We start from the raw sequence: 25,096 nt of genomic DNA, 5'->3' as shown, positions 1-25,096 counted from the left end.
AAATATTGACACTTGTAGAGTATACATAATAAATATGATGATGGACCAAGTTGGAAAGAACTACAATCTCTATTTAGCTATAAAGTGATCAGTATTCATAATGAACACTTGGATTTATATTGACATAATTAAATCAATTCAAATACTATTTATTAGTTTTTAATTATTACCATCAGATTACAAACAAATCCAGAAAAATTCCATAATCATAGCAGGTGATAATGATTTTAACAAGAAAATGGGAGCCAGGCATGGTGGTGCACTCTTGTAATCCCAGCATTCGGGAGGCTGAGACTGGAGGATCACGGTTTGCGGACAGCCTCAGCTACTTAGTGAGGCCCTCTGCAACTCAATGAGATCCGGTTTCAAAATAAAGAATAAAAAATTGGGCAGGGATGTAGCTTGGAGGTCAAATGCCCCTGAGTTCCATCCCCAGACCCAGAAAAAAAAAAAAAAAAAGATAATGGGTTGACACTGAGGCTTAAAACAAAAAAAACTATACATGTCTATATTTCATGTGTAAAGTTACATGTATATTATACAGTATAGAGATAATATTTTAAGAGAGTGACTGATAAAGTAATTGAATTAAATTACCACTGTTTGAAACAGCATAGTTGTCAATCTAATTAATGTTCAAACATAGCTTGGAGTAAAAAACAATTGCCGGTAAGAAAAACAGAACTACATACATAAACACAGTATTTTAAAGAGGCTTCTTTAGAAAAGAAACTAAATGGAGGATATTTTTCAAGACAAAAGTTTTCATTTTTTATGGTGGTCTTTTCTATCAAGTTTGATTATAATTCATACAAATATATACATATTGCATACACCAAACCTAACATGCTCATGAAAGAGAAGAAAGTGTATGTGTTTTCTAAGATACACACAAAAGGAGAGCAGGCAAGAAAATGGTTCACAGTTTGGAGGCTTAGAGTGTTTTGTTCAAGACATGTTATTCTAAATAAACATTTTATTGAAATATAGTATGCATGCAAAAAAGAGAATGCTTCATAACCTTGTTAAAACACCCTGTGCCTACTTTCCAGGTCTAGAAACAGTGGAGTACCCCTGCGACACCCTTCTTGACATCACATCAACTTCCCGGAGATAAGCATTTTCTTAATGTCTAATACCATAAGTTAGTTTTTTTTTTTTTTTGCTTTTAAACTTTATGTGAATAAAAAGATATAATTCCTTATCTTCTTAATTTGTTATTTATATTTGAATAAAGCACGATTATTTATTTAGTCTAAGGTTGACAGATACATTATTTTTAGCTTCTGGGTATTGACTATATTTCAATGTACAATTCTTACAAGTTTTCTAATGCACTGGAGTTGCAACTGAAGAAACAGTTGGCAAAGTTGAGATAAAAAGCAAAAGATGATAATGTGGGACATAAGAATGAACTTCAAATGGTTTGGGCAGGAAACTGTGGAGATAAATAAATTTTCTCAGATGTTAATGAACATGATTCATGTATTCCCAGGGATCTAAACTTTTTAAGATGTCTGACTTCAGTCCTAGTGATCCAATTATTAAGTCTACTGAGTAAAAAGGCTCCAAATTTCTTAACAGAGGAACAAAGGCTTAGACTTTCAAAAGAGGTAGAAGAATTTGAGTACCATAAAAGTATATCCTGTGGCTAGGCAATCAGGTTTCATTTGGAGGGCTTCCCTATTGATTTGGTGATCTGTATCTGGCTAAGGGAACTCTGACTTCTCAGAAGACCCTTTTTAAGTCTTATGAGGCAAAGTCTTCTTTCCCTTAAACAAGAATCGAATGACGCTGTCTCGTATCTGCTTGGTCTTTACCCCATACACAATGGGGTTCATTGTGGGAGGCATGAGTAGATAGAGATTAGCCATAATAATGTGTATGTGGGGAGGGATGGTGTGTCCCCCAAAGCGGTGGGTGAAAAAAGTGAAGAAGGCTGGAACGTAGGTGATGACAATGGCACAAAGGTGGGCAGTGCAGGTGCTGAAGGCCTTCTGTCGAGCATCAGCAGACGACAGACTCACAACTGCCCGGAGAATCATGGTATAGGAGACTGTGATGCACAAGATGTCAAAGCCCCCAATGAAAAGGGCCACCATCAGACCATAAATGGCATTGACCTGCACGTTCCCACAGGAGATCTTGGCGACAGACATGTGGTCGCAGTAGGTGTGGCGGATGACATTACCCCTACAGTAGGGCAGGCGCTTGGTAAGAAACGTGAAAGGAATAACAAGCATCACACCCCTGAGAAAAGTGAGGAGCCCAGCCTTGGCAATGATGGCATTAGTGAGGATGGTGGCGTAGCGCAGCGGGTAACAGATGGCCACGTAGCGGTCCAGGGCCATGAGCATGAGCACTCCAGACTCCATCCCCGTGAAGGTGTGCACAAAGAACATCTGGGCTAGGCAAGACTTAAAATCAATCTCCTTGAGGTTGAACCACAATATGCAGAGAGTGTTGGGCAGGGTGCTGGTGCACATGAGCACATCTGTGAAGGAAAGAAGGGCTAGGAAGATGTACATAGGTCTGTGTAAGGACTCCTCATAGTAGATGAGGTATATAAGGCCAAAATTCCCTGTAAGGGCAATGCTGTACATGGTACAGAAGGGGAAGGAGATCCACAGATGCACCTCTTCCAGACCAGGGATGCCATTTAGAATGAATGAAGCTGGAGTCAGGCTTGTGTCGTTTAGAAATGACATGACTGTTAGAAGTTCATGGTAGAAATTCACAGAATAGCCTCTGTAAACAGAAAACAACAACAACAATTAGAGAGTCACAAGCAGGGCTTTCTTCCTCGTCATGGCTCCTTTGTCTTTCTTGTAGATCAGTGACCATATAAGCTTGTGTAATATGTGATTCATACTTAACAGAGTCCATGCCTTAAGCAATAGATGCTGACAAGATGAGCTGGCAGAGTCTATCAATGTGTCTGCATCTGAATGTGTCTAATTTATTTCTTTAATCAGGTAATGCATTCTCCATATTTAAATTGGCCACTAACTAGATAATATGATCAAGGATTAATTAAATATTTGCTGTGTTCCAGGTGTTTACCATCCTATTCAGAGATACTTAGGCTATCCTGGAATATGTAACAAATGTTAGTGGTTCTTGTGGACTCACATTTCACTTAGTTTTAACTAGTACATATACTGACAATGATTTTAATTTAGTTTTACTTCCAAACAAGTCCTTCTTGGTCTTCAAAAATTTAATTGCAGAAAAATATGATTTCTCCTTCTATAAATAGGTACACTTAATCAGAATCATAGAATGATATTAAAGGTAAAATAAAAAACCCTTCCTAATATCATCAAAAGACTATCTACTTTATTAGTATTGAAGTAAATTGATAATAAAGAATCATTGGAAATGCAATATTTTTTAGAAGACAATGTTTTTCTAAGATTAGTCTTGTCTATTAGACACTAGATTCTAGTTCAATGAGAATAAAAATGCTTATCAGCTTGACTAAATCAACTGATATTCCCTTTAAAACAAAATTCAACATCATACCAAATGGGGAAAAACTGAAAGCGTTTCCTCTAAAATTAGGAACAAGGCAAGATGTCCACTTCCACTACTCCTATTCAACATAGCACTTGAAATTTTAGCCAGAACAATTAAACAAGAGGAACAAATAAAAGATACTTGAATAGAAAAGGAAGAAGTCAAATTAGCACTGTTTTCATATATTGTCCTATATTAGAAACCATGAAAAACACCACCAGACTACCTTTAAGTTGATAAATACAGCAAAATAATGGGATACAAATTCACATACAACAATGAATAGTTTTTATATACACCAATAATGAAACTGGTAAAGGAGAAATCAGGAAACAATTTCATTTACAATAGCCACCAAAAGTGTCTATGATTAAATCTAACAAGGAGATAAAAGATCACTACTATGAAAATTATAGAACAGTGAAGAAAGAAATTAAGGAATAAATTAGAAAATGGAAAGACCTTCCATGTTCTTGGGTAGGCAAAATAAATATTGTTAAATGAACATATTGTCAATAGTAATATAGGATGGGCATGGTGGCGAATGCTTGTAATTCCATCATTTGGGAGGCCAAGAAAGGAGAATCCCGGTTCCCAGACAGCTTCAGCTACTTAACTTCAGCTTCAGCAACTCAGACCTTGTTTCAAAATAAAGAATAAAAAATAGGGCTGGGGGTGTAGCTCGGAGGTATAATGGCCCTGGGTTTCATTTCCATTACTGCAAAATAAAAAAGTAATATACAGACTCAATTCAATGATATTCTTTATAGAACTAGAAAAAAAGCAGTCCTAAAAGTCATATGGAAGAATAAAAAACCCGAAACAGTTAAATCCATTTTAAGCATTAAGAGTAATGCTGAAGGCATCATAATACTTTACTTCAAATTAGACTGCAGAGCTATAACAACAAAAGCTGCATGGTACTGGCATAAAAACAAATATGTAGAACAATAAACTAGAATAAAAAACACAAAGACAAACTCATACAAATATAATTCTGTGATGCTTGACAAAGTTGCTGAAAATATACATTGGAGAAAAGACACCCCTTTTAACAAATGATGCTGGGAGAACTTGATATTAGTAATGCAAAAGAATGAAACAAAATACTTACTCTTACCTTGCATGAAAGATAACGAAGTTAGCAAAGACCTACAAATTAAACGAGAAACTTTGCAATTGCTAGAAGAAAACATGGAGTCAACATTCCAACATGGAGGTGCAGACAACAACTTCTTCTTTAGGACTCTTAAGTTCAGGAAATAAAACCAAGAATCAGTGAATGGGATGACATCAAATTAAGAAACTTCTAATAGAAAATGAAATCATTAAGACCAAGAGAGTGCCTACAGAATGGGAGAGAATATTTGCCAGCTACTCTTCTGGCGGACTATTAATATCCAGAATGTAAAACATTCAAGAAACTTAATACCCTCTAATCCCCAAATAACCCAAGTTAAAAAAATGAGTAAATAAGCAAAACAGACATTTCTCAAAACAAAATACAAACGTTCAACAAACATAAGAATTTTTATTGTCTTTAGCATTCAGGGAAATGCGAATTAAAACTATACTGAGATTTGATCTCACTCCAGTCAGAATGGCAATTAACAAGAACACAATAGTAAACCATGGCAAGGGTGTGGGAGGAAAAGAAACATGTATACTCTATTGGTGGGATTGTAAATTGGTGCAGCCACTATGAAAATCAGTGTGGAAACTTCCCAAAAAGACGAGAACAGAGCCACTCTATAACTCTACTATACCACTCCTCAGTACTTCTTCCAAAGTATTTAAAGCAGCATACTATAGCCACATATCCATGCCTATATTCATATTCATAGCAGCACAATTCACAGTATTCAAGTTTAGTTATAGAACCAGCCTAGGTGTCCATCAATAGAGGAATGCATAAAAATAGGTGAACACATGCACACACACACACACACACACACACACACACACACACAAAATGAAGTTTAATTCAGTCATAAAGAGAACAAAATTAAGTCATTTGTAGGAAACTGGATGAAACCGGAGCTCATCATGCTAAAAAGCCAGGCTTAGAAAGTCAAGAATTGTTTTCTCTCATATGTGGAAGCAAAAAATAGAATGAAAAAAGAGGCCTATCATTAAAATACAAGAGAGACCAGTAGAAGGGACCAGCTGGGGAATAGATAGAAGGAAAAGTATGCGGGAATGTCAAAGTATGCTATGTACAGATATGAATATATCACAATGAAGGCTACTACTAAGTACAATTAAATTCACCAATAAAATATTTTTAAAAACACAGTGGTTTATTTTATATCCATAATAAAACTTCAGAGATTCATAGAATCAAATATTTCTCAAGCCATGTAATTGCCAAAGATATACTTTTCTGGTAAAAGTAGGTTCTTAATACATTTTTTAAATCCCATAGGAAAATAAACTGTGGGAGAACAAGGCTTACAAAATGCTTGTGATAGTAGAAAAATAAATACTTGTGATTAGATAAAGCAGTTATGAATGGTAGAATATTTGTGAAGAAATAAGAACAAAGCCCCAACAAGAGGATGGATACAAAAAGGATTCATAACTTTTGGAAGTGGACTATGTTGAGCTAGAATGAGCTGATTAAAAACAAGAAAAAAACGTGCACACTTGTAATTCCAGCATTGGGGAGGCTGAGACAGGAGGATTGCGGTTCTGGGACAGTCTAAGTTACTTAGTAACTCTGCAACTCAGTGGGACCCTGTTTCAAAATAAAGAATAAAAAACTGGGTTAGGGGTATAGCTCTGAGGTAGAATGCCCTTGGGTTCCATCCCCAGTACTGCAAAAAGAAAACATAGACAAAAAAAAAATAAGTAGTTTGATCATGACAGTAATCATATATAGGAGAATATTGGAGAAAAATAAGAGACCCTTTGATTAAAAAAATTAATGTTGAAATTTATAGAACCTCTGGATATTTTGGAGGAGACCCCCCCACACCTGTCATTCTACTAGGTGCCTCTATTGGAAATTTAAGATTGTATGAAATTGACTCATATTTGTATTGCCTTTTAAAATTTTTTATACTTAAGAAGATGTGGGCTGAATATATAAAATCTATGAGTATCTTAAATTGATAAAAATATACAGTAGCTATAATATAAAATGGAGGTGTTGTTTGAAAGGAAATAAGATAAGAAACAAAATTATAAAATAAGTCCTTCAAAGCTCTTTTTTATTCACCTACCACAATATAAATTTTTTTCTCAGATATACTGTGTTTAACTTTTTAGTCAGTGGTTCTCACTGAAAATACTTTTAATAAGGATCATATCTCAGTAGTTAAAATGAAAATGTTTTATACAAAATGAAAATGGGGCATATAATCCAGTATTAGAAGCAACCTTACAGTAAGGAAGGGTGCACTGTGCCTTTTCAAAAGTTAGGAGATACCTCTATCTGAAACTCTCTTATCCATCCTCCTTCCTCAGCTATCATAATCCATACCCACCCTTTTAATAAGAAGAAAATAACCCAATTTAGAAACCTGCTTACCCTCATTGTTACTGGAGTTCCTCAAGGAACTGAAGATGTATCCACGGATTAAGTCACCTTTGTATCTGTGTGATGCTCTTGGCTTTGCAGAGCAATTATATGATCTGTATCAAGACCTTGGTGGACAAGAGGAGGAGAGGACATTTCTATTCTGTGTTTGAGGGCATGTTGCTGTGTGTGCAGTGTATTCTAAAGTTGGAGAAAAAAATACAGTTATCTCTTTCTGGAGAGTCAGAAAGAGACTTCAAGTGTCTCTTTTTACTGTATTCTCAGAGAAATCATTTCCTGTAAGTGCATGTGTGTCATATGTTTACAACGTGAAAAAGGAGACTTAAGACTCAGGACACTGACTGAGCCACTGGGAATTGTCCTAGAAACTGTTTTTATCCCTCATTATAATCTAGAACTCCTAAGGGCATAATCTTTTATAGATATACAGAGACCGTGCACTTACACAGGACAAAAGTCATTTGGACTTTTGGAGTTAAATTGGTTTGGGAGACATCTTATACTAACTTATTCAAAACTATTATCCACACACTTAGAATTGAAAATTTATCTTTTAAAAATTAAAAAATGCTGATATAAAATAAATGAATTTTATATATATGACGTTGGATTTGTAATTCTTGGTAAATTTGCTGATAGGTTATGCCAGTTTTCGTGTAGACATCTGGGATTATCCATTTATGTACCATCACAGTGTCAGTGAAAGATGAACATTTTTTTTAATCTTCTTTATTTTTAATAAAATTTTCTTGCCTTAATCCAGTGGTTAGTATCTTTTTCTATGCAATATTTTCCAAGAGTTGTGATAACAGGTATCTTTGTTTCATTACTGACGTCTAGGTATAATGAAGCCTGCTACGGGTAGAGAAACCTGGTTCCCAATGATTATATGAAGACATGGTAGATGACAAAAGCAAACTGTATAAAAATAATTGTGAAATAAAACATATTTTTACTCAGAATAAAATATGATTGGCCAAATGCTTATAGTACTATGTTTTAATTTGTAATAATGTATGTATAATATTTGATAAAACTCACTTTTACTTTCAAATTTACCCCTTCCCACACCATGAGACTTCTGTTGGGGATATTTAGAAAAGTATAATTCAGGGAGGAGGCAGAGACCGGAGACTGAGAATCAGCTGGCTGGGCACCATGGCGGGGATCCACACCACTGAGGCGGTGAAGCACACGATCCGGGTTCTGCAGCAGCAGGCCATGATGCCGAGGAGAGGGCTGAGCGCCTCCAGAGGAAGCGGGGGGGTGGGGGGGGGACAGGCTGAGGCCGAGGAGGCCTCCTTGAACCCGGGGATCCAGCTGGTTGAAGGGGAGCTGGACCGTGCTCAGGAGCGCCTGGCCACTGCCCTGCAAAAGCTGGAGGACGTGAGGAAAGCTGCTGGTGAGAGTGAGCGAGGTATGAAGGTTATTGAAAACCGGGCCCTGAAGGATGAAGAAAAGATGGAACTCCAGGAAAACCAACTCAAAGAAGCCAAGCACCTTGCAGAAGAGGCAGACTGGAAGTATGAAGAGGAGGCTCGCAAGTTGATCATTGAAGGAGGCACCGAGGAACCGGCTGAGCTGGCGGAGTCCCGTTGCCAAGAGATGGATGAGCAGATCACTGAGGGACCAGAACCTGAAGTGTCTGAGCGCTGCCGAAGAAATGTACTCTCAAAAAAAGAGACACATATGAAGAAGAGATAAAGATCCTTACTGATAAACGGAAGGAGGCAGAGACCCATGCTGAGTTTGCTGAGAGATCAGTCACCAAACTGGAAAAGACAATTGATGATTTGGCAGATAAGCTGAAATGCACCAAAAAGGAGCACCTCTGTACACAAAGGATGCTGGACCAGACTCTGCTTGGCCTGAGATGTAGAACTCCCCAGCCCCGCCCTGCCCACTCTCCGGCTGACCCCGACCCACCTGAGGCCAGCCAGCCCAAACCTGACCTTGAAACCGAAGGCTGATCTTCACCTGGAAGGATGCTTTCTCCTTTTGAAACCCCATCTTCCCCCTACCCCTCATCCCTTGTTTTTTTTTTTTTTTTCCCCACCAAAACTGTCTCTGCCTCTGCCCAGAGATTCCAGCTAGGTAAAGGCTGAGCATCTTTGGGAACAACGTTTAAGGTAATGTGAGCACAATGGGAAGTGTCTTTAAAAAGCATGTTGTGATATACATATTTTATAATTCATTGCTGGTAAAATAATCCCAAATTAACATAAAATGATTATTGTGTATAATGTTTGCTATAGACTTCTACAGATAGTCTTAATTATTTAAGAGATGTTCACTTTATTCCAAGATTAGTTACTATTTCTTACAAATATATTTTAAATTTTATGACATCATGGATTTGCACATATTGGATGATATGAATATTCCTCATTTTATCGGAAACAATAATTTACATTAGTGTGTGTGTGTGTGTGTGTGTGTGTGTGTGTGTGTGTGTGGTTGGTACTGGGGTTTCTGGAAACCCTTCTACCCTCCGGGCTACACTCCTAGACCTATTTTACATTTTTATTTGGAAACAGGGTCCCTTAAGCCAAGGAGGCTGGAGGCTGGCTTGGAATCAGCACGATCCTCCTGTCTCCGCCTCCCAAGCCCCAGGATTACAAGCATGCGCCATTGCACCTCTGGCTACAAGTTTTTAAAATCAACTTGATTGAAATGTAATTCAAGTCTTTGATCCATCTTGAATTGACTCTTGTGCAGGGTGAGAAAGCGGGATTAATTTCCGATTTTCTGCATATGGTTAACCAGTTTTGCCAACACCATTTGTTGAAGAGGCTATCTTTTTGCCAGTGTGTTTATGGCCCCTTTGTCAAAAATCAATTGGCTGAAAGTGTGTGGACTTGTTTCTGGGTCTTCTATTCTGCTCCATTGGTCTGTGTATCTGTTTTTGTGCCAGTACCATGCTGTTTTTATTACAATGGCTTTGTAGTATAGTTCAAAGTCAGGTATTGTGATTCCTCCTGCATGGTTTTTGTTGCTGAGAACTACGTTGGCTATTCTGGGCATTCTGTTATTCCAAATAAACTTAAGGACTGATTTTTCTATGTCTGTGAGGAATGATCTTGGTAGTTTAATGTGCATTGCGTTTAATCTGTAGATCACTTTTGGAAGTATGGCCATTTTGATAATATTTATTCTTTCCATTCATGAACATGGATAATATTTATTCTGCCTAACCATGAACATGAACATGGAACCTCCAGGCTACCTACCCTCTTTTTATTTTGAAAGAGGGTCTTTCTAGGTTACTGAGAATCTCACTAGATGAGACTGGCCTCAAATCTGGGGTCCTTACTGTCTCCATCTTTCAAGTACTGGGATTACAAGCATGTACTACCACACCTGGCTATTTGTATTCTTGATGGTTGCCATTCTAACTGGAGTTAGATAAAAATCTTTTGGTATGTATTTCCCTGATTGCTAATGATATTGATATTTTCATATATTTTTGACCATTTGTATTTCTTCTTTTGAGAAATGACTATTTCAGTTGCCCATTTTTTTTTTTTTTTTGCAGTACTTGGGATGGAGCCTGGGGCATTCTACTTCTGAGCTACACCCTCAGCCCTATATTTTATTCTTTATTTTGAAACAGGGTCTCACTGAGTTGCAAAGCGCCTCACTAAGTAGCTGAGGCTGTCCACGAACCACAATCCTCCTGTCTCAGCCTCCCAAATGCTGGGATTACAAGCACGTGCCACCCTTGGCTAGTTGCTTATTTTTGGACTGGGTTGTTTGATTTTTTTGGTGTTTTTAGATTTTATTATTAAATATAATTTTATTATTACAGAATTATTAACTAGATATCAAGTCTAATATCAAACAACATGGATACTATGATTATTAGTCATATTTATTGCCATGATATTTGCTAAAATATTTTATTGACATTATCACATCCTATGTTCCAGTGGTTGATTATATTTTACTCATATTACATATAACATAAGCTTTAAAATATTTTTATTTATTCTTTAATTTTTTATTGGTGCATGGTAGTCATACCTCTTATTGGGGTATAAGATAGTAGAGGCATACAGGCACACATCCTTCTTTTAGCTCTTAGCCAATTCCCACTCCAATTCTTTCCCCCTCCCTCTTTCTCATGTTTGGCTTAGTGATTGACTTTGATATTTTTGAGAATTTATATCATGTATATTAGGGAATTTTCCTTTTCTCCCTCCCATTACCCTCATTTAGGTAGCCTTATTTTGTCATCTATGGTTTCTCCTTCTTTGTCTAGAGTTTTCCCTATGGTGCTAAGTTTTTTAAGTTTTTTGTATATTCTAGATACTAGTCCTTTACAGAGGAGTATCTGGCAGAATTTCTCCCATTCTATAGGCTTTCTCTTCAAACTTTTGTTTCCTTTACAGCATGTAAGCTTTATAATTTAATGCTTTCTGATTTAATTTATTGTTTCTCATTTCTATTTCTTGAGTTTTGGGAAGCATCACAGTTTCTTATTTTAAATTATACTAGAGTTACAGTAATAAAAACATGATAAAAAGCATGATGTTTGTACAAAAACATACATATAGGTCAGTGGAACAGAATAGAAGATACAGAAACAAATCCTTGCACTTATAGCAAATTGATTTTGACAAAGGCACAAAAAACATACACTGGAAAAAAGCAACCTTTCCAAAAAATGGTGTTAGGAAAACTGTTTATCCATATGTAGAAAAAAGGATTTAACACCAATCTCTCACTTTGCCTAAGAGTTAACACAAGATGGATAAAATAACTAGAAATTAGACAGAGACGGAAATTACTAGAAGAGGGTATAGGGCCAACTCTCTAACATATAGAGACTTCCTCTATAATGTCCCCAAAACTTGGGGCTATCATTTTATAATTCAAGTAAAAGTGGCCAACACTTTTCAACAACAAGGTGGGTGAAATGTATAAATACCTTAAAATATATAATTACTAAAACTGACAAGGAAAGACAGGAAAAATTCTAAAGAGGTCTATTTTTGCTACAGACATAGAATATATAAATAATTGTTTCTACAAAAACATAAATCACCATATCCAGATGACATAAGTGGTAAATTCTTTCAGTATTTAAATAAAAAATAGCCTCCTTTATATACTTTATATAATTAAAGAGAGTGGCCAGTAGAATGGTGTAAGGGAACAGGGAGATGGAGGCAAGGAAGGGAAAAAGAATTGGTGAAAGAAACAAATTATGCCATGAACATGTGTGAAGGAATCAATGCCAATCTCCCTATTGTGTGTGTGGTGAGAGGCAGGTAGTAGATGGGACTGAAGGGAAACACACCAAGAACTGTGTACATGTTTTTTTTATGACTTTGAATTTCACTATGAGCCAGGCGTGGTGGCGCACGCTTGTAATCCCCACGCTTGGGAGGCTGAGACAGGAGGATCCCACAGGTTTGAATCCAGCCTCAGCTGGCTTAACAGACCCTATTTCCAAATAAAAATATAAAATAGGTCTGGGAGTGTAGCCCAGAAGTAGAAGGCCCCTGGGTTTCATCCCCAGTACCACCAAAAAAAAAAAAAAATGAACTTCACTATCATGTTTAATTACAACACACCAATAAATGTGTATAAAAATAATTAATTCTGGGGCTGGGATGTAGCTCAGTGGCAAAGCACCTACTTTGCAGGTGCAGCGCTGTGTGTTCAATTCCCAATTCCAAAAAGACCAAAAAAAAAATCCCTTTTAAAAACTAGAGAATAGGGATAGGAATATAGCTCAGTGGTAGAGTGCTTGCCCAGTATGAAGCTTTGATTTTGATCCCCAGAACCACAGCAAATAAAAGCAAAAACCAAACAAAAGCAAAACCAAGAGACTAAAAATGAAACACTTCCAAATATTTTTAACGAAGTCACATAACCTTAATTTCAAAACATTGCAAATACATAAAATCCAGGTATGGTAGTACATGCCTGTAATCCCAGTATTTGGAAGCTGAGACAGGAGGACTGTAGGTTTGAGACCAGTCTCAGCACTAACTGAGGCCCTCAGCAGCTTAATGAGACCCTGTTTTAAAATAGAAAAAAAATATAAAAAGGGCTGGGAGTATAGCCTGGAGGAAGAATGTCCCTACATTCAATTCCCAGTACCACAAAAAAATTATAAAGAAAAGTTATAGCCCTATATATTATTAATACAGATGTAAAAATCCAAAACAAGATATTTTTATTAACTAATTGAATGTAGTAATGCCATAATGGATAATAATTCATAGCTAATGAAAATATACCTTAGAAATAGAAGTTTGTTTAGGATCATATTTAAACATCTATCATATTGTTTATTTATTTATTATTTATTTATTTATTTATTTATTATTTTTGGTGGTACTGGAGGTGGAACCCAGGGGCTTTCTACCTCCGGGCTATACTCCCAGACCTATTTTATATTTTATTTGGAAACAGGGTCTCACTAGGTTGCTGAGAGCCTCACTAAGTAGCTGAGGCTGGCTTTGAACCTGTGTGATCCTCCTGTCTCAGCCTCCCAAGTGCGGGGATTACAAGTGTGCATCACCACGCCCAGCTTATCATATTGTTTTAATATTAATAGAAGTAAAGAAAATATATATTATCATACTTAGATGAGTTATCTCAATATTCATAATACTACTTTGAGATCAACTCCATAATATACTGTGTTTCTAGTAATTAAGGCCTTTCATCTGCAATGAAACTCTGGTCTACAGTTCGTTTTTATAAGTAGATTAGTTTTCTGCCAAAGAAAATCTTGATTTTTCTGAATTTCTGCCCATTTTAGCTGCCTATTCTAGAAGAAAAATGTTCAATGACACCAGATCCCTCCTTCTGGTTTTCACCTTCCTATAGACAGCTCTCTGCACTACTACAAAGCCAAGATATGAGATGAAACCCCAGTCACAGTATTCCTTGTTTTCTTATAAGAAATATGTTTACTTTGGGGAGCACTCCAATCCAGAGTTAGGTTTCCTTAGGTATATTCAAGATCTACCATATGGAGTTACAACTTTATTTTTATTTATTTTTTATTGGTGCACTGTAGTCATACATCTTACTGGGGCACGAGATGGTAGAGGCCTACATGGACGTATCACTCATGTAGCCCTTCCTCAGTTCCTGCCCCACTCCTCTCCCTCTCCTTCCTTCTCCTGTTTGGCTTAGTGATTGACTTTGATATGTTTGTGAATGTACATCACATACATTAGAGGGAATTATAACATTATCTTTTTATTTTTTTTTATTTTTATTTTTTTGCAGTTCTGGGGATGGAACCCAGGGGCATTTGACCTCCGAGCTACACCCCTGCCCTATTTTTTATTCTTTATTTTGATACCAGGTTTTACTGAGTTGCAGAAGGCCTCACTAAGTAGCTGAGGCTGTCCGCGAACCGCAATCCTCCGGTCTCAGCCTCCCGAATGCTGGGATTACAAGCGTGTGCCACCACGCTCGGCGGAATTACAACCTTAAAGAGAGATATATTTCTATTAAGGAAGGGAGGGATGAGAATGAAGAAGCAATGCATTTTAACAGTGCAATGTTCCAAAAGAATATAAAACTGGCCCTTTTGCAGAATATATATTTTAATGAGTCTGTAGCATAAAAGATGCTTAAAATTGCTTACTCAATTGTGTGTGAATGTGTGTGTGTGTGTGTGTGTGTGTGTGTGTGTGTGTGTGTGTGTGTGAATGAGGAGTCAACCAACCCAGGGACATTCTCCCTCTGAGTTATACCCCCAGCCCTATTTTGTTTTATTTGGAACATAGTCTCACTAAGTTGCTGAGAGCTTTGCTAAGTTGCTGAGGCTGATCTTGAACCTGCAATCTTCCTGTCTCAACCTCCTAGGTACTGGGATTACAGGCATGCCCCACTGTGCCCAGCTGCTCAGTATTTCTGAGAAAGCTCTGAATTTCTACATACGGTCCATGCAGATAATGCCGTGAAAACAACTGGGGTTGAGAAGCAAGGGTAGTCAGATATAATTTCTAGTTTTCTAGTTTACAATTCATTGAGCACCAGACACTTTGCATAAAAACTTTGCAAAAATTTCAGCTCTCCTGCCCATCTTCCACTGTATTCTAAATATAGATTTAGTTTTCACAGAGCCTATTTTACCTCCTCCTCATCAGAGTCCTAGGGGACCTCTACCTGCAGTACTCATACAAAATTTGTCTATTTGCTTGGAAAATCCCCAGAGGAAATATTGTTTTGTTATATAGAGTCCAGAATTAGTATAACACAGAGTTTCTGAGTGTTATCAGTCATGAATGGAAACTTTAAAACATCTGGCTTCAGGGTGAGTTTGGATGATTCAGAGGAAAACAAAAACAGATATTTGAAAATATTGCTACTTAACAGAAGGGATAAATAGTTATAGAAAAGCTTATTTTTTGTACAATAATAGAATAAAAACACACTTCTCTGCTTTCCATAGGTAAGAAGTTTTCCTTATGAAGTGGTAAGACTTTTGCCAATGAAATGAATTGGTAGCTAGAGATAAAACAGGAACCATAAAAGGCATTAAATAATGGAGAGAGAGAGAGAGAGAGAGAGAGAGAGAGAGAGAGAGAGAGAGAGAGAGAGAGAGAGTAGTTAGAGTATATTAAGGTAGAGAGCTAGAGAGGGGAAGAGGGATGACTGAAGGAAAGAGTTCAAATAATACTATGGCAACATGCGAAGGTATTAATATCAATCTCACTACCTTGTGTAGGAAGGGGAGGGAAAGGTGGGGTAGGATGTGGGGGGAAATATATCAATAGCTGTATACATGTATGTTTTAATCACACATCGAAATTTATTATTAGGTGTAATTGCAATGCACTAATAAACTACTTAAAAATAAAAGAAAATGAATTGGTGTGGAAGTTACGAGGAGTTCCATTGCTTGTGCATCCCACTTCTAAACAATCACACTCATGACACATGTCATTTTTCCTTTGCTGAAATACATTTGATGACAATGATCTCATTATCTTCCAAGGATATTTTATTTGCATGTACGAACAACATTACTTGAAACTGAATCTATTTTCTCTGAACTTTCACTGTCTTATATTCCTTTAGAGTATGTGAGATAATTCAAAAGGCAATTGTATGCATTTCTTACATACATTTCATTATTATTATTAATTATTATTAATAATTTTGCTAGGTATTGAACCCAGAGGCATTCTAGCTCTAGCTACATTCCCAGCCCTATTTTTATTTTGAAGCAGGGTTCCACTAAGCTGCTGATGGTCTCACTAAATAGCTAAGGCTCACCTTGAACCTACATTCCTCCTGTCTCAGCCTCACAAGTCCTGGGATTACAGACTTGAATTACCATTCCTGGCTCACTTTCTAATTCCTTTTTTTTTTTTTTTTGAGGTACTGAGGATGGAACCCAGGGACATTTTACCTCTGAGCTATACTCCAAGCCCAATTTTTATTCTTTATTTTGAAACAGGGTCTCACTGAGTTGCAAAGGGCCTCACTAAGTAGCTGAGGCTGTCCGTAAACCATGATCCTCCTGTCTCAGTCTCCCAGATGCTGGGATTAAAGCTTGTGCCACCATACCTAGCCTCCTAATTCTTAACAGCTGTAATTTCATTTGTTTTTAAAAACTTTTAAGGTTAAGCCATCTTGAAATCACATTTGCCTTCTTCCAGATGCATTCCGATTTTTTCAATGTTTAATACTAGTTTGTTAAGGTATTTATATACAAAGAGGAAGAACAGGACAAAAGGAGGCTTTGAAATTTATTGATAAATTTATTCATTATAAATTTTTTTTCATATGCAGAGATACAGTAGTCAACAAAGTAGACAGAAATCCCGATGCATAGAGATGTTGCATTCTACTGAGGGGCAACAGGCAATGCTGACTTCTGTGGAGTATGGAAATGCTGGGAAAGGACATGTTATGCCAACATGGGTGGGGTTTGGGAAGTTTTAATTTAAAATAAGCGAGATTAGTCAGTCACAAAAAATAAGAAATCGGATGTTTTCCCTAATATGTGAAAGCTAAGGAGAAATGGGTCATAGGAGGGACTCTAGGTGAAAGAGGAGATACTATAGAGGAGCAAATAAGGCGACCTAACTGAGGGGATGGGAGGGGGGAAGAAGGAAACTCTCTAAAGCTCATGATGTACTTAAACAAACATATCAATGTCAACCACTCAGCCAAGCATGGGAAGGAGGGGTGGGGAGGGAATGGAGTGGGGATTGTGTAAGGGCTAACTGGGTGATGTGTGCATGTATGTCTATGCAAGTATGTATGTATGTATGTCTATGCAAGTTTTTTTTTAATCTCATTATGATGTATGGATACAATGCACCAACAAAAATTTTTTAAAATTGGGAGAAGGGAAAGTTTAGTGAGTGGAGAGCTAGCGCTGTTGAAGGTACATGCCAAGGTCATATCTTAGGAAGGACACAGCAAGCAGTGAAAATATCCTGAAGAACACAATTTGCTGAGTTTGAGACACGGCCAGTTGGTATGTATGGACTGACAAGGGTGGAGTCAGGATAGTGGGGACATGGTCAGAGATTTCAAAATGTCCTAATTGTGAAGATTTTGTAAATGAATATAAATATGTCGATGTGAGTGAGTGAGGTGGAAGGATATAGAAGGTGTTAAGGGATGGCTAAAAATAACATTATGTTTTACATTTATTTTGTAAAGTATAATTCTAAAAATATTAAAATAATTAAGATAGTACTGTATATTTTGTTCTTTATAGTCTAAGTAGTGCTGACATTTTCATAGCTTACTCTACTTAATGTTAAGAATATTTTACAAGTGAGAAAAATGCCTTAAAAGCACTCAGTTGCAGCTGGGTGGGTGGTACACCCTTGTAATCCCAAAGTTTGCTGAGACAGGAGAATAGAAGGTTTGAGGCCAGTCCCAGGAACTTAATGAGATCCTGTTTCAAAGTGAAAAATAAAAGGGTTGGGGTGTAGATGGGAGGCAGAATACCTCTGGGTTCAATCTCTAGTAACACCGAAAAAAGGAAGAAAAATACTCAGTTCTACTATTATCCTGCTTTCCAGAAGATTTTTCTTTACTTATTTTACACTTGAGATTATATATCACCACTTTGAAAAGTTCTTCATTAATTCAATTCATTAATTCAATTTAGTAGTTAAAGAAAAAATAAAGAAACCCTAGGCTAAATCTCACTAGAGAGGAGAGAAATTGTAATAAAACATACAATTCTATGAGAAAATGAGTAACTCAGATTGGTCATCTAAAATAACAACTACGGAAAAATTTATTTATTTTTATTATTTTTTATTATTTATTATTTATTTATTTATTTATTTTGGTGGTACTGGGGTTCCTGGAAGCCCTTCTACCTCTGGGCTACACTCCCAGACCTATTTTTACATTTTTATTTGATTTAATAACAGACTTTTGAATGCTCAGAAGGATCAAATAATATAGTCTGAGCACCAAAACTGTACTTTTCTCTAAATTTATTATTTACATTGCACAAAATACATGCTGTCTCCGGAGAAAAATAATCTCACTAGTCTCTTCTTGTACCTCTACTGGCATGGAAAGTAACATGCTTTCTAATTGATCACCATGTAGGAGGTCAACAGCTCCAGCCTGACCCCAAGATACTTTATCCTCAGTGGGATTCCTGGGCTTGAAGCATCACATGTCTGGATCTCCTTGCCATTTTGCTTCATGTACATTATCGCAGTGGTGGGGAACTGTGGGCTTATCTATCTCATCAGCCATGAGGAGGCCCTCCACCGTCCCATGTATTACTTTCTAGCCTTGCTGTCCATCACAGATGTTTCGGGATGCACTTCATTTGTCCCCAAGATGCTCTGCATCTTTTGGTTTAGTCTCAAGGAAATTGACTTCAATGCTTGCCTTGCGCAGATGTTTTTCATCCACATGCTGACAGGCCTGGAGTCTGGCGTGCTCATGCTCATGGCTCTGGACCGCTATGTGGCCATTTGCTACCCTCTACGCTATTCCACCATCCTCACCAACACTGTCGTTATCAAGGTCGGGTTGGCCACCTTGCTTCGAAGTATGTTGCTCATGATCCCATTTACTTTCCTGATCAAGCGCCTTCCCTACTGCAGGGGTAACCTCATCCACCACACCTATTGTGACCACATGTCTGTGGCTAAGCTATCCTGCGGCAACATCAAGATTAATGTTATCTATGGTCTCATAGCTGCCGTGCTGATCGGGGGCTTTGACATGTCCTGTATCTCCATGTCTTATACCATGATCATCCGTGCTGTCGTGAGCCTGTCATCTGCAGATGCCCGCCACAAAGCCTTCAGTACCTGTACATCACACGTATGTGCTATTGTCATCACCTATGTCCCAGCCTTCTTCAACTTCTTCACTCACCGCTTTGGAGAATGCACCATACCGCATCATGTTCACATTCTTATAGCCAACCTCTACCTCCTGCTGCCACCCACACTGAATCCAATTGTTTATGGGGTGAAGACCAAGCAGATCCGTGAAGGTGTGATCCAATTGTTCTTAAGGGAGAAAAGTATTTCAAGAATGAAATAAATCCATGATAAAGAATTATACATTTCATCTAAAGATTGAGAAAGTTTTCAAGGGGAAAAGGAAATGCAAAATTCAAAACTATGGGCTCAAGAGAAAACTCTGGTGAATATTCTACCATACAATTTATGAACTAATCAGAATGTTTAATTCAAGACCATTGGTGTGTGTATGTGTGAGATACTAGGGGTTGAATTTAGGGGCATTCTACCTCTGAGCTATACCCCCAGACTGATTTTTTTTTTTTAATTTGGAAACAGGGTCATGATAAATTGCTGAGGCTGACCTTAAACTGGAAATCTTTTGGTCTTAGCCTCCCAAGAACTGGGATTGTAGGTCTGAACCCTCAATCCTGGCCAACACCTCTCTTTTGAAATTAAAAAATAAAACCTATCAGGGAACATTATACTGTGCACATAATTCATCTATGCACATACAGAACAGAGTAGTTGGAAAACCTAGCCTCACTAACCTCAGCAGTGCATGCACTATGGTCCAAGCATGCACTGTGGGGACTGCTGGGAAAGGACTGTGGCTGTCAGGTTACCTACAGAGAATCCAGAACATTGGAGAAGCACAGATACACGTCATCCCATTGTTACAGGGAGCAGGAAACACTGTCCCAGAATGTCTGTACTGGATTCCAAGCATCCTGCTATCTTTTCTGTTCCCTATTTCTGTGAACTTTGTATTACTTTAGAGAAAAATAGTCAGCCTGCTTGTTATCCACTGACATTCTGCTTCCTGAGTAATTATTTGACTTTTTATCAATGGATCAGTGTGTATTAAAATCAATGATCTTTAAATATGGTTACTGAGGTTCATCACAATCTGGGAAGAACTCCTTGTAGTTAATACTAATAATTGTTAAAGAAGCAATAAATATTACTTGACAACTATTAAGTAGAGAAAGGGAAATAAATAAAGAAAATTTATATACTTTGCTAAGCAAGGCAGTGTGGCCTTGCCTGCTTTTCCAAACTTTAATGTAATAGACAAGGATAATGAAAACAAGTGTCTCTTTAGATTTTCAGAGCAAAAAATAAAGGGAGTAAAAATTCGAAGGTGATATTCAAAATTCACAAGATTGAAGAGTGAGAAAGATTAAGATATAATCTAAAGAAAAATTGAAGCAATAGGTAAAATGTTCTCAGAAAATGGTTATAAACAATTAAGTTTATAGAGATAATAATTATGTTGATGAAATTAAATTCTGATCTATAATATAAAGGACACATTTAATATCATGTTATATATGATCAAATGGTTGTGAAATATATTCATCACATTATGTATTTTGCAATATATTTTTACATGTTTAGAGGTAAAACAAGAAGATTTTTTTAAAAAAATTTACCAACAATATAAAAGAGTCAATATGTAATGCAAATGATAAACTTATCATCATTAAAGTTGCTATGTCTTGAAATTATGTTTTGGATTTGGTAGATTTTGTTATCAGGCTTCTCAATTAAGCCACATGCAAACATGATCAAACTGAAATTTATGTCTGTGTTTGGGAGGGATAATTAGAAAGAAATAATGCAATTTTATTATCCATGTTTACAGACAGATCTAATTCTAAATGAAGATGAACAAAGAGGGACTGAAATACCTTAACAAGTAATAATAATTATGTCTAGCCTATAAAAATATCCCAATAAAGAATAAGGGATAAATCACATGTAGTAGCCGGACGTGGTGGCACACACTTGTAATCCCTGAGCTTGGGAGGCTGAGACAGGAGGATTGCACAGGTTCGAAGCCAGCCTCAGCTACTTAGTGAGGCTCTCAGCTACTTAGTGAGACCCTGTTTCCAAATAAAATATAAAATAGGCCTGGGAGTATAGCCCAGAGGTAGAAAGCCTCTGGGTTCCACCCCCGGTACCACCAAAAAAAAAAAAAAAAAATCACATGTAGTAGAACAAAAGGATTACCAAGTGTATGACATATTTGCGCTGAGACTAAAACAGATTATTTAAATAGTCTTTCAAAATGGATATAATTTCAAAAAGCTAGGCATGGTGGAAAATGCTTGTAATCCCAGCGCTTGGGAGGCTGAGACAGGAGGATTGCACAGGTTGGAAGCCAGCCTCAGCTATTAGTGAGGCTCTCAGCAACTTATTGAGACCCTGTTTCCAAATAAAATATAAAAAAATAGGTCTGGAAGTATAGCCCAGAGATAGAAAGCCTCTGGGTTCCATCTTCAGTACAAAAAAATACGTCACAAAATGGATATAATTTCTTATGATCTTTGAAAGACCTGAGGGTATAGGAGGGGGAAGAGGGAAACTCTCTAAAGCACATGATGTACTTAAACATATCAAAGTCAGTCACTAAGCCAAGCATGGGAAGGAGGGATGGGGAGGGAATGGGGTGGGGATTGAGTAAGGGCTAACTGGTGATGTGTGCATGTATGTCTACACAAGTTTTTTTATACCATTAAGATATATGACTACAATGCACCAATAAAAAATTTTTAAAAAGAAAAAGGTTTTGAAATAAATAATGGCAGATATGCTTAATATGGTCATAATCAAGGGTAAGATGATAACAGAATGACACCAAACAATAAATATCAAGTAAAAGTTTAATTATCAAAGCAAGTACATGATAAAAACACTAAGATCACTGGACAGGGTGGTGAACACCTATATCTGGTGTTTGGGAGGTACAGACAGGAGGACTGGAGGTTTGAGGTCAGTGCACAGTAACTTGGGAAGATGCTGTTTCAAAATAAAAAATAGAAAGAACTGGGCATGTAGCACAGAGGTAGAATTAACCCAGAATTCAATTCTCAGTACAACAAACAAAGAAAACACTAATATCTACAATTACAGAAAATAGTTGGTATGCTTTTAAAATAGTAATAGTGAAGGCAAACATGAAAAACTGATATATGATGTAGTAAAGAAAATGAAATTAAAATATTAAGAGAAAATAAATATAAAGAATGAAGAGGCACTTATGATGTTGAGATATGTTTCTTCTGATTCTCTGCAGTGCTTTTAGCATAAGTGGGTATTGAATTTTGTCAAATGCTTTTTCAGTATCTATTGAAATGATCGTGTGATTTTTGTCTTTGGTTCTCTTTATGTCATGAATTACATGAATTGATTTTTACTATGTTTAACCAGCTTTGCATCCCTAGGATGAACACTACTTGGTCATGGCATATGATTTTCTTGATGTGGTTTTGAATCTGTGTTTCTAGTATTTTGTTTAGCAGCTTAGCATCCGAGTTTATCAAAGATATAGACTTGTAGTTGTCCTTCCTGAGGCTGTCTTTATTTGGTTTTGGTATTAATGTGATGTTGGCTTCATAGAATGTATTTGGGAGGGTTCTGTTTTTTCTATTTCATGAAATAGGTTGAGATAATCGGGATTAGCTCTTCTATAACATCATATTAAATGGGAAAACACTTTGAGAATTTCCCGTAAAAACAGAAACAAGACAAGAATGTCCATTATCATTACTTATTTTCAATATAGTACTTGAAACTCTAGCCAAAACAATAAGAAAAGAAAAGGAAATCAAAAGAGTAGTACAAATAGGAAAAGAAAAACTCAAACTTTCACTATTTGCAGATGACATGATACTAAGACGACCCAACAAACTCAAACAAAAGGCTTATAGGACTTATCAACAAATTTAGCAGACTATCTGGTACAAAATCAATCTTAAAAATTCAGGAGCTTTTCTGTACACCAGCCATAAATCCACTGAAAAAGAAATCCAGAACCCACTTCCATTCAGGATCCCCCCCCCACACACACACAAAAAAAATACTTAGGAATAAACTTAACCAAGGAGGTAAAAGATCTCTATAAAGAATATTATAAAATACTGAAAAAATGAATCAACAAAGACCTTAGAAGATGAAAATATCTTTTATGTTCATGAATAGGCAGAATAAACATCCAAATGGCCATACTTCCAAAAGTAATCTATATATTTAATGCAATACTAAATAAATTACCAAGATTATTCCTCAAAGACATAGAAAAAAATCAGTCCTTAAACTCATTTGGAACAAAAATAACAAAATAGCCAAAGTAGTTCTCAGCAATAAAAACCATGCAGGAGGAATCACAATACCTGACTTTAAACTATACTACAAAGCCATAGTAATAAAAATGCATGGTATTGGCACAAAAAGAGTTACACAGACCAGCGGAACAGAATAGAAGACTCAGAAATAAGTCCACACACTTACAGCTAATTGATTTTTGACAAAGGGGCCAAAAACATACACTGGAAAAAAGATAGCCTGTTTAACAAATGATGTTGGTAAAACTGGTTAGCCATATACAGAAAAATGGAAATAAAACCCACCCTCTCAACCTGCATAGGAGTCAATTTAAGATGGATCAAAGACTTGGAAATTAGACCAGAGACCTTGAGGCTCCTTGAAGAGGGCATAGGTCCAACATTGCAAAATATAGGCACTGATAAAATCTTTCTCAAATAGACCCCAAAGGCATAAGAAACTAAAAGGCAAATCAATATATGGGATTGCATTAAACTGAAGGGCTCCTATACAGCAAAAGAAACTATCAAGAACTCAGCCAAGAGCCAACACAATGGGAGAAGATTTTTTTGCACCTACTTCTCTGATAGAGGACTAATATCTAGAATATACAGAGAACTCGGTGCTAGTGAACTAAATAGACACTTCATGAAGGAAGAAGTTCAAATGGCCAATAAATGCAAAAAAATGTTCTCAATATTATTAGCAATCAGATAAGTACAAATCAAAATTACCCTGTGATTTCACCTAACTCCAACTAGAATGGCAATCACTCAAAACACAAACAACAAGAAATGTTGGTGAGAATGCAGAGAAGTAGGAACTCTACTACATTGTTGGTGAGATTGCAAATTAGTGCAACCACTTTAGAAAACAGTATGAAGGATCCTTAGAAGAATGGGAACAAACTTACCATATGATTCAGTAATAGCACTTCTGGGTATTTACTCAAAAGAATGGAAACCAAATACCAATCGAATGCATATATATTTATGTTTCTAGCTGCACAATTCACCATTGCCAAAATATGGATCCAGCCAAGATGTCCATCAACAGATGAATGGATTACAAAACTATGGGACATGTACACAATGGAACTTTACCTAGACATAAAGAAAAACTCTAGATGGAGAAGGAGATTCTATAGATGAGCAAATAAGGTGAAACTAACTGAGGGTATGGGAGGGGGGAAGAGGTGAATTCTCTAATGTACATGATGTACTTTAATAAACATCAATGCCAGTCACTAAGCCAAGCATGAGAAGGAGGGAGGAGGAGGGAATGGGGTGGGAACTGGGTAAGAAAAGGCTAATTGGGTGATGTGTGCATGTATGCCTCCACCATCTTGCATCCCATTAAGATGTATGAATACAATGCACCAATTAAAAAATTTAAAAAAATTAAAAAAAGAATGAAGAGACAGTATAAAAATTTTTGGTGCCAAGAAAGCATATTCATGAGGACTAATATTGTATACAATATT

The 25,096-nt window shown here is 36.7% G+C and overlaps 3 protein-coding genes and 1 pseudogene across 4 annotated transcripts in view; 3 read left to right on the top strand and 1 right to left on the bottom strand.

Moving 5' to 3' along the window:
- LOC308259065 (olfactory receptor 52H1-like) overlaps positions 1–25,096 on the top strand; it is a gene marked incomplete at both ends in the record, with an annotated part of 349,856 nt that overhangs the window by 22,884 nt on the left and 301,876 nt on the right. The gene's annotated exons all lie outside the window — the stretch shown is intronic.
- Positions 1,743–2,708, bottom strand: OR52N1 (olfactory receptor family 52 subfamily N member 1; the record flags this gene model as incomplete). Its single annotated transcript, XM_080709147.1, has 1 exon — positions 1,743–2,708. The coding sequence occupies one exon, from the start codon at positions 2,706–2,708 to the stop codon at positions 1,743–1,745; it is 966 nt and encodes a 321-aa protein (XP_080565273.1).
- Positions 8,219–9,030, top strand: LOC308272369 (tropomyosin-like; annotated as a pseudogene). The gene has a single exon. The product of its transcript is annotated as a tropomyosin-like (transcript).
- Positions 15,318–19,585, top strand: LOC308272358 (olfactory receptor 52N2-like; the record flags this gene model as incomplete). The annotated part of the gene is made up of 2 exons (XM_080709125.1): positions 15,318–15,350; positions 18,629–19,585. 2 exons carry the CDS (start codon positions 15,318–15,320, stop codon positions 19,583–19,585), a joined length of 990 nt encoding a protein of 329 aa, XP_080565251.1.

The sequence above is a fragment of the Muscardinus avellanarius genome (genome assembly GCF_963383645.1).
Source record: "Muscardinus avellanarius genome assembly, chromosome: 1".
Taxonomy (NCBI): domain Eukaryota; kingdom Metazoa; phylum Chordata; class Mammalia; order Rodentia; family Gliridae; genus Muscardinus; species Muscardinus avellanarius.
The sequence above is the reverse complement of the archived record's forward strand: the minus strand, read 5'-3'. Positions and strand labels throughout refer to the sequence as shown.